General features: G+C 38.0%; 1 protein-coding gene across 3 annotated transcripts in view; it reads right to left on the bottom strand.

The window, feature by feature from the left end:
• The window catches only part of LOC105451240 (neurexin-1), a 214,553-nt gene that overhangs the window by 3,186 nt on the left and 201,417 nt on the right, over nucleotides 1–9,950 (bottom strand). For 2 of the 3 annotated variants that reach the window (XM_011691576.1, XM_011691578.1), the window contains 3 exons: nucleotides 3,998–4,239; nucleotides 3,786–3,909; nucleotides 1,395–1,568 (listed from right to left, as the gene is read on the bottom strand). In XM_011691576.1, the coding sequence (XP_011689878.1) occupies nucleotides 1,395–1,568; nucleotides 3,786–3,909; nucleotides 3,998–4,239 (540 nt within the window). The remainder of the gene's footprint in view (nucleotides 1–1,394; nucleotides 1,569–3,785; nucleotides 3,910–3,997; nucleotides 4,240–9,950) is intronic. The other variant, XM_011691577.1, reaches the window with a different exon arrangement.

Here is a 9,950-nt window from a genome sequence, read left to right as displayed (position 1 = left end):
AGAGAGAGAGAGANAGGGGGGGGGGGAGAAATGTCTCTAAAATGACACGTCAATTTATCTACCCAACTGTCGATTTCGTTGAAAATAAAAATAATATTACATGTACTACGGATTATCTCGCGTTTACGCTTCGCAATTTACTGCAGATATTGGATGCTGCCGCCAATGGCCGAGCTGTTATAATTAGCATTAAGTCCGTGAGCGACGTTCCAAGCAGGAAGTAGTAATTAAGTCTCTCATGCTAGTGTACACAGCACGGATCTTTTGCCGGATGTAAAAAATTGTCATGGTCTTTTCTGAAATTTGACGATAAGTCACTTCTACTGCAGATATTGGATGCTGCCGCCAATGGCCGAGCTGTTATAATTAGCATTAAGTCCGTGAGCGACATTCCAAGCAGGGAGCAGTAATTAAGTCTCTAATGCTAGTGTACACAGCACGGATCTTTTGCCGGATATAAAAAATTGTTATGGCTTTTCTGAAACCTGACGATAAGTCACTCTACCAAGCTATCGCTTGTACCATATGTTTGCTGCCTACAACGGAGAGGCTATAACTATTTTATTATTTTGGATATCAAACGCGTGAAGATTTTTGAAGCTTAAACATGTTACAGGCTTTGTGCTTGGTCATCGATTTTTAAGGATTTTAAACAATTTTGCACTCAGACACGCACTGTATTTGAGTAGGACGTGCTATTTAACGATCGCGCACCAAAACTCTAAATTATCCGGCTAAATGTAAGTACATGCAAAAAGATGCAACGGAGAATTCCCTGCGAATGCTTTGCATTACGTACGCGCGAGAATATTTCAATGATGTTTTTCACGTGATTCTATACAGGTATTCGGGGCAAAATTAAGGGCAGAGTATCCAGTTTGACGTTGTGACTCGACGGGGCGAATGTTATTACTGAAAGGAATGTCGCCCCCGGCAACAGGGTGGTGCTATTTTCATGGCAGGCGACGGTTGGTGCGCGCGTCACAAAAAGTCATCGTGAACATGGGGAAGACGCCCACGTCGTATTTCCGTAACGGAGAATTCTTTGTATATAAAGCCGATGATCGATAAAATCGATCGATGCTCGTCTACGTAAAGTTATTTTATAGTGAGCTATATAACTTATATATATTGTATAATATATACATAATATATAATATGTTATACATGCATAATATTAATTTATGTGTATATATATATTATATATATGTATATTTTTTTTAAAGTAAATAATTTTTTAAAGCGACTTTGGGGAAATAAGTTCGTCATGATTGTGTAAAGTCTTGTCTTCGAAATTTAAGGATGCAGGATTTGAAACATTGCATTTTGCGGCTTTTTGCTGAAAGAAAGGAATTTTTAATTATTAGACCGAACGACATTCTTGGAATACGAACCGGTGGCCGAGGTGACGAAAATCTCTTCCGTCGTTCTGGGATCGCCGGAGCCCTCCTCGCAGTCCTCCTCATCATCGCAGGATGGACGCTCTTGAATATTCTCCTTGTGCAGCTTCGGCCTCAATGTCGTCGGCAATCGTGTGGGTGCCACATACACTGGCGTGATGATGTCATCTGGGAATAGAAGCGACGCAATTGTTAAAAGAAACGTACGACGTCCTAATGTAGGAACAATCGGAATACGTAGATATACAGAATAATTGCACACATAGCAAAATCTCGTATTTTGCATCGTATCCCTACTTAAAGTCATTGCAAATGTATTTTTTATTTGATCATCCATCAAAATTTTCATGTCACAAAACATCGAATAATAATAATAAAGATGATAAATATTAGTTAAAACTTGCACCATTTAATTATAAACCATCCAAAAATAAAAAAATAGGAATGTTATCAAGTAAAGTAATATATATATTATAAAATAACAATATAATTCAAAGTATATAAGCCCTTCCGAGAAATCCGGCGTAATTGAATCGCGCGGAAATTTTGTGATATGTATCGCGTTGCAGAACGACCGGATGTAACGTTCGGCCGTCGTCCGCGGTTATCGCGTCTCATTAACGTGACGATGTTAATTTAGTTTTTAGTTAGTCGGAGAAGATTTTGGAGCGGGGCCTCAGTCCGTCGCAAGAGGTTTGCTGGCAGGAGAGAGAGGAGGAAGCTGTCAGAGGCTTTATCTCGCGCCGGCCGGCGATCCTAAATATGTAAATGAATCGAAGATACAACCGGGCGAGCATGAAGGCGAAAAGGTGGCCATGCCATGCGATACGTACGATGCGTGTTGAGTGTGTGTGTATGTGTATGTGTGCGATGCGTGAGTGTATAACGGGGAGTGTGTAACCCTTTCTCACGTGACGCAATGCGTAGGAAGTCGATATCAATGATAGCCCAAGAGGAATTTTGCGTACAGGAGCTAATCAATAAATTGGAAATTCGTTTTAATTTCAATTAACTGTTTTTAAATTTATATTTTACAGGAACAAAAGAGTAAATATTGTTAAAAAATTATCTTAAATTTTGCGAAATATAATTTATACTTTTTTTAAATTTGAACAAAAAACTAGTTTTCCGGTTAATTGAACAATTTATTCGTCGATTGAATTTTGTTTATTTAATGCGGTATATTGTACAACTTTTTATTAATCATTTAATCGTATTAATATCCTTTTGTTTCTAAGGCCGTATAACAATGTGAAAAAATTATTATTTTCTTTTATTGTCATATATTCAAAATGTTGCAAAATATTTTAGACATTAATTATTTTTAAATATTTCAAACATAAAGAAATAAAGGGGAAATTTAAACAATTTTCACATCAAAAAATATTTTATTGTGTGTGTTGTAATTAACAATGTCTACGTTTGATCATTTTTTCAATTTATCGATAAAAGTAAGTTGAAAAGATTTGATCAATTTGTTCTTAAAAAATTAAAAATAACTGAAAGATTAATTAAAGAATTATAAAATCTTTTTTATATTGAAATAAATTCCACTACACTGACATTATCAACAAACATAAAAAAAATGTGTTGGTAAGTGCCGTCAAATGACGACAGTGCCTACCATACATGTGTGTCCATCCTTGTCTAGGGGAGTGCTAAACTTCTCTCCTTTCATACAACACGATGAGAATCGATGCTCGGTCTCTTATATACGGAGTGACTAGTTCACGAGCGCTCGCGAGAAAGTTAGTTTTTTGTAAATAAATCTTAATCTAGCAATTGCATCGCAAAACCGTAAAGGAAAAATTTGTTGTAAATGTCACGCGTACCCCGTTATGTAAGTTTTATCTATGTACATGTAAGTTCAATTATTACCCGTATTTATATATAATATTAATTTTAATAAATATATTATAATATTTTATTATGACATAATTTATAATAAAAATTATATTATTTTTGTTTTTATTTTTATAATTTAATTTTTACCTCGTGTTAGATGTTCTTGAATAAATATCAATACGAAACAATCATTAAGGTTTACATATATATGAAGATACAGCGATAAACTGTCATAAGGTGAAGTAGCACAAAAGGATTTTTAAACACAATTAAATATAACGAAAAATTATTAAGAATTATTTTATAATTAAATACCGCGCATAGTAATGATACAAACATGCGGTATAATTTCGAAAGAATTTTAAAGAGGGAAAGTGTCTTCGGAAATACGAAAAAGTGATGATAATATAAATAATAATATGAGATGCGATCGAGACGAAGTTACGCAACAAGACACGCGCACGTAGAGAAGAGACTCCCTCGCGGGGAAAGTTAACGTGCAGAATAGATTACTTACGCCCTTTCGGAAATATTACTTACACTTACCGGAGCCTGACTCGTAGATCGGAGTGCACTCCTCGTCCTCGTCGTCGCCGGCGCAGCCGCTCCCGGCGCCAGAGAATATGAGGTCGTCCATGACGCCGGGGAAACCGGACGCCGGCGTCTACGAAACGGTTTAATTATTGAAATTTGAGCCATTGACCTCGAGGATTAATCGACGCGTGACGTCAAGGGACGTGTGTGTTACATACCTGTTGCATTCTTTGCAGCGGCGGGGCGCGATCCAGAAGACTTCCGGCCGGCAAAAGCTGCACGTCTCCTCTGACCACGACTTTGCCATCTTTCGCCGCCGCGAGCTCTAAAATCCTGGCGCCGTTGACGACCAGTCCGGCTATCACGCCCAGAAACGGTCGTTCCACTCTGCCCTTGCTGCGATTCCATCGGCCGCCTACTTGAATTGTGGACTGGCTGTTGAACACCGTCAGCTGATGACCTGTCGGGAAATAAACAAGTCGTGAATATTATTTTCGTCGAACTTCCTTACGCTATCGGTCGATTTTAACTGTCGACACTTTGCATATTGACATTGAAATTTTTCTGGAATATAGTGTGTAAAGAAAACCGTGCGTATCACAACTATTCAAGAGTTTAACTGTCAGAGAGATGTATTTGTCATCCCGTGTCATCTAAAATAATTTACTAATTATGTATATAACTTATTATATATATAGATCTTAGAATTTAAATAACTCTTTTATAAAGGTAAATAATGAAGTTAGAAAAAATAACGAATGATCAATAAACGAGAACGAGAACGGAATCTAACAAATTTTAATTCTTTGACGAGATGAAATGTTCTCGTTGACAGCGTCTATTCGTGACTCCCGAGCAAATTCGAACTTCTTGCTCGTTTCACGAATTGCAGTTTGATCTTATATAACGCCGATATTACTTCGTATATTTATATTATTAAAATGCATGCATTTCGCGCGCTGGAACATTCTATATATGTATGCCAGTGAGCCGTCATACTGCGCGATTCGTATCCGTGAAAATATCGGTTGCCGTACTCGCCGTGTACAAGGTACGGCCAGGCCTAGCACTGATATAGTCAGTTACGCTTGAATATAAAAATCTTTTAACTTTTATTAGTTCTGTTTTCATTTAGATATCTTATTTTTGGATTATTTTATATAGGCCGGACCCGAGGTACTGCAAGACCGGGTCGACCCATGGTGGGGACGGAGCAAGCTCCGTAGCGCCCACCGCGTTCCAAAAATCAGTTTAATATTCTGAATCCCCTATGGGGATTGTATCAGATATTAAGCTGATAAGAACAGATACTACACTTTTGATCTTAGCTCAAAGAGCCGAGAAGCGATAGTAGTACCAGCTTTGGTAGGTCCTTATATACAGTTCCAAACCAAATCTTAATTTCGAGAAAACACGCCTCGTAGCGGCGAGCCGCGCAACTACCGCGGCCGATCAATACCGGCGCTCGTCTCCCACCATCTCCAATCCCCTCCTTGCTCCAATCGAAGCACGTGGCATTCTTTAAAGTCGATTCAGACATTTCAGACGTAATCGTGTCTAAAATATCTCGTAAACGTTAATTTTTTAATAAGCGTATTCCAATATTCGCATGCATAAGATATTATGAGATGAAGCAATTGGCTCGAAGAAAACATGTAATTGCTCTTAAAATAAAGGTATGTATAATTGCGTATTGCAAGTATCATCTTAATTTTCTTGATTTTTTGCACAGCTACGATTACAGATGCTAGAATAAACGGGCGTGTGTGAACAAATATTGACGCTGACGGCGCAAATACAGCGCGATACGGTTGTATGAATATACGTGCGATCCGGTCTGAAACAACGAGAGAGTAACAGTTGACACTCACTGACAAGGCATAGTCAGTTCACCAGCGTGGCATAAAAATGCAGCTGGTACACCCGTGTAATCAGCTTCGTACACGATGAGAAGCGGGACACCGCGTGTGCGAGCAGTGACACGCACAAGTGTGCTCGAGACATGCGTCCCGAATTAACTGCTCGGACTCGTTCTCCCTTCCCTTCTTTTCTCTCTTTCTCTCTCGCTCTTTCTCTGTCGAGATAAGGATGTCATTGACGCCGCATTCCGATCTGAAGAAGTCCAATAAACTGTATCACTTTACTAGGGGAGCATGAGCGCGACGGGTGTGGTCGTGCTCCCGTCTGGCGCCGGGAGTCGAATAGAGCGCGGAGCCAAATCTTTTAGCGCGGGGAACCCGTAATCTTTCCGATCCACACCGCAAGATTAGCGAAACGACCACAGCGATATATTTTCATATTTATATTTCCTCGTGATAGCAATATCTTGAAAATTTTGAGAATAGCGAAATATATTTTTGGCATCTGTCGCTAAAAAAAATGTAAATTAAAATTGCATGTGTAAAGATTAAAGCTTTAATTTTTTTTTAAAGAACGATAAAACCTGGAATTACAAGACTAAACTTAGATTTCTCATATAATTCAAGTTTGGGAACAAAACTGTGGATTTTCAGATAATTAGCTCTTTCGCGACATAATCTAAATTGATAAGTAAACTGACAGGGAAGTATGATGTACTGGGAGGTGCTGTATATCCGAAAGTCGGTTAAGCTGTCGTGCTTAGACAAGTGGCACATTTGGCTAAAGTGAATCAGGAGTCGAGAATGCTCCATATATCCGCATATTTACATATCTCGCACATTTCTACCAAGGAGATTCGTTATTTTAATACATGCCTATCTTAAATCTTCTAAATCTGTCCATTTCTACACGATTTCAAAAGATCGTCAATATCTATTTTATTTGTAACAAACTGTGGCTTCAATCATAATTAATATTAATAATTTAGTTTCTCCTTGCCTTGTACGAGTAGCTTAACATAGTCTCTGAGTTATGATTTGCAATTTATTTATCCAATAACAAATCTAATAAGAAATCAATAAATAAATAATCAAATAATGAATCTTAAAATACTTTTTATTGATTTTTTTTACTATCGATATTATTATCAATTTAATCTAGATATTACATTTAATCCGGAGTAAGAAGTAGATCGCGCAGTCGAAGCGCTGGAGTGTTAATTCCCGCGAAAATTGGAGGGTCCGAATTCAAGACAGAGTCTCACGGACGCGCTTTGGGAACCGTCGGTTTTACGGTGAGAACATCGGGCGCTTGGGTATGGGAAACATCGATGATTCCCAGGCAGTGGTAGCGGCGTTTCGTATACGAACGTGAACAGCGAATGTAAACGCGCCGCCGCACGTGTACGTATACACATTTCATTCGTACATACATCGGCCGGCTTGTCGCTTGTCCGGCCGCGACCGGCGAGACAAATGTGCACACGTTCGGGAACTAGCTGGAGGCTCGATTCCGACCGTGGGATGTGTTTGCGTCTTCATTTCAATCGACAATGGAATCGTCAATTCCACTCCAATCGTTCGAACCCGTAATTAACTAGGCGCGCACAAGAAGCGGCAAATATTTGTAGATAAGAATCGGAAAAAAATGCAGATCACGCAGTTTGTCGCGAATCGACTATGCGGCCCGTCAGGCTGACGAAGGATCTCGCGGCATTAATCAGACAAGATCCCACTCGATCGTCTTCGACCGGTAGCACGTTATCACTGCATCACCAGAATTAATTACTATACCGAGCCATTAATCTTCACATCTTCATTCACGTGCCAGCTGACGATGATTAACGAGCCAAGAAAATGAGTTTCGTACATTCGCGCGTTATGCTAGTCTGCAGTGCTGACTCGATGTTCAGATTTTAGGATTTTCTAAGATTATTCCAATTTTATAAGTACCTATGTCCGGTAATTCTTTCGCGGAAAGACACGCGGTAGAGAGGAAGTTCGCAATAAATTGGATAAGAAAACTGATTATAAAATAATTTTATGACCAACTAGATAATAAATTTACCCAGATAATAAATTAGATAAGAAAATTATTCATAAAATTTTTCTTCGCGCTTATTAATGAACAATTTACAAGCAGACATTAAAATATGATTATTGGTTAAATTTCGTACTTATAATTTAAAATATGTCATGAAGAGAACAAATAATCGGGAGTGTCTTTTATCTATCTTTTACTACGAGTTTTTTTGTACATAGTGCTCTCACGAATCTCCAAGTTTCTCCGATATAAAATCCCTCTTCTTTACTACCTTGGTTGCCTCGATCTCCAGGCAACAAAAGCAATACGCGAAGAGGCGCCGCGGGAATCAGCGCGCACGACCGGTCGCTGAATCCTGTCTGGTAGGTTTAGAACGACCTTCAGATTCCAAGGCTGTTCCTAGCGTACGAGCGCAGCTTAGGTCGACTACCATCTCGCTATGCTCGCCTGGTTCTTCTAAGCACGTAACTTAGAACAACTAACCTGTCTGATGAAGCGCGGATATTACCGCTGAATCTATTCCTATTGGTAATACGTTGCAGCATAGATATCAAAGAAAATACGATTTTTTAATAAAGATTTTACGTCTGCATTTCATTTTTGTGCACTGTAGACTGCAATCGAAATAAAAATCTGATAAAAATGTTGATATCTTTGGGGATGATGTCCGTGAAAGAAAAAAATAATTCAGAACATCGAATTTAAATAGGAAACATGCGAAATAATGTGTATAATATATTTTTCTTTGGATTTCCTCGATTTTTACAAATAAATCGTAACGGTATTTTTAGTGATATTAAATAAATTATTTAATAAAGTAACAAATTAAATGCCAATTAACTCTTAATCGCTTCATTTTATTAAACTAATAATTTTAAAATCTTTTTATTATTCAGGAACGTGAAATGAAATAAAAACTGCTTAAAAATTCGCTTAAATCTTTCAAGTCATCGAAAGAAAACAGAGAAAAGACAATTATTCTCTTGACACAATCTTCGTTGTGTCCCAGGCCGTTTCTTGTCATATATCTTTCAGGTTGTTTTTACGTTGCAACGTAGGTGTGGCCGGGGACGATAAACTCGGGTCTAACAAATCTTCTCCCTCCAACAAAAAAAAAAGGACGATCCTAGAGGCGAGGATTCCGAAATCGTGAGAAAAAAGTCTCGTAGCGCGATTTCGGCGTCGCGCTCTTCGCCGTTCTTCCTCATCGCTCACCGATACAAAAAATAATGAGATTTCGGAGGCACAACGGCGAGACTCTCGAGCGTGAGAAGATGCTGAACTTGGGGCTGAAATCGCCACTCCGTGCACCAGGCACGTATCAAAGTGCAGGAGCGACTCCTATCACGTGTCCTTTGGAAGGTTCTTCAACCTTCTAGCCGCGAAGGTCGCGTGCAGGGTGATTCGTTATTGGCGACGACGACTCCACGTGAGAAAATAACGTGGAAAAGAATGCAGAAGTCTTTTCACGTGAGATTTTCTCGAGAGAAAATCTACCTGGAAAGTTAATTATTCTCTCCTCTCTCATTTCTTCGAGCACGAATAATCTACAAGTAATCAGCTTGTGATATGCATTATTTGATTATAATGGCAATGATTAAAGCATAAATAAAAGAAATTTGATATGTATTTTCAAAGAAACAACAGAAATTAAAGCCGCCAAACTGTTACGAGTATAAAGAGATTTGATAAAGTATGTATTTAAAAATTTTTTTTTAAACAGAATATTACATTAAAAATAAATTTTTATTTATTTCTAGCTGTTTGTTTTAACTTATATACGATATTATTGACAATGTTATTTTAAAATTAAAAAATAAATAAATTCTAAATATTAAAAAATATCTCGAAAATAAAATAAAAAAAATATTTATTCATTTTCAATTCATTTTTTCACCATTCTATGTATCATAAATATGATCTGATTCATGAATATATGGATGAATAACGGATTCTTTATAGAAATGATTCGCGAGAATTAAATGCTGAAGGGGCAATTGCCGGTTCGATCGGCTTACGCTTCAATTTTGTAAATACCAAAATAAATAAAAAGTAAAATTTTATAGATTTTTCATTTTGAAACTTTTATACACGCAACACACAGATGTTTCGTTCCGAATCTCATTGTGACTTGCATATCGTCTTAAAACAAACTTAAAATCCGAGAACGTGTTTACGCTCTCTCCATGCACATTGCGACCATTGAAAAGACGGTGTCGCGTGTGCGCGCGCTTCCGGCTCGAGTTTTCTCACGAATTCCAGACGCGG

This window comes from Wasmannia auropunctata, unplaced genomic scaffold (assembly GCF_000956235.1).
Source record: "Wasmannia auropunctata unplaced genomic scaffold, wasmannia.A_1.0 LD336053.1, whole genome shotgun sequence".
NCBI lineage: Eukaryota > Metazoa > Arthropoda > Insecta > Hymenoptera > Formicidae > Wasmannia > Wasmannia auropunctata.
This window is presented reverse-complemented; position numbering and strand designations above follow the sequence as displayed.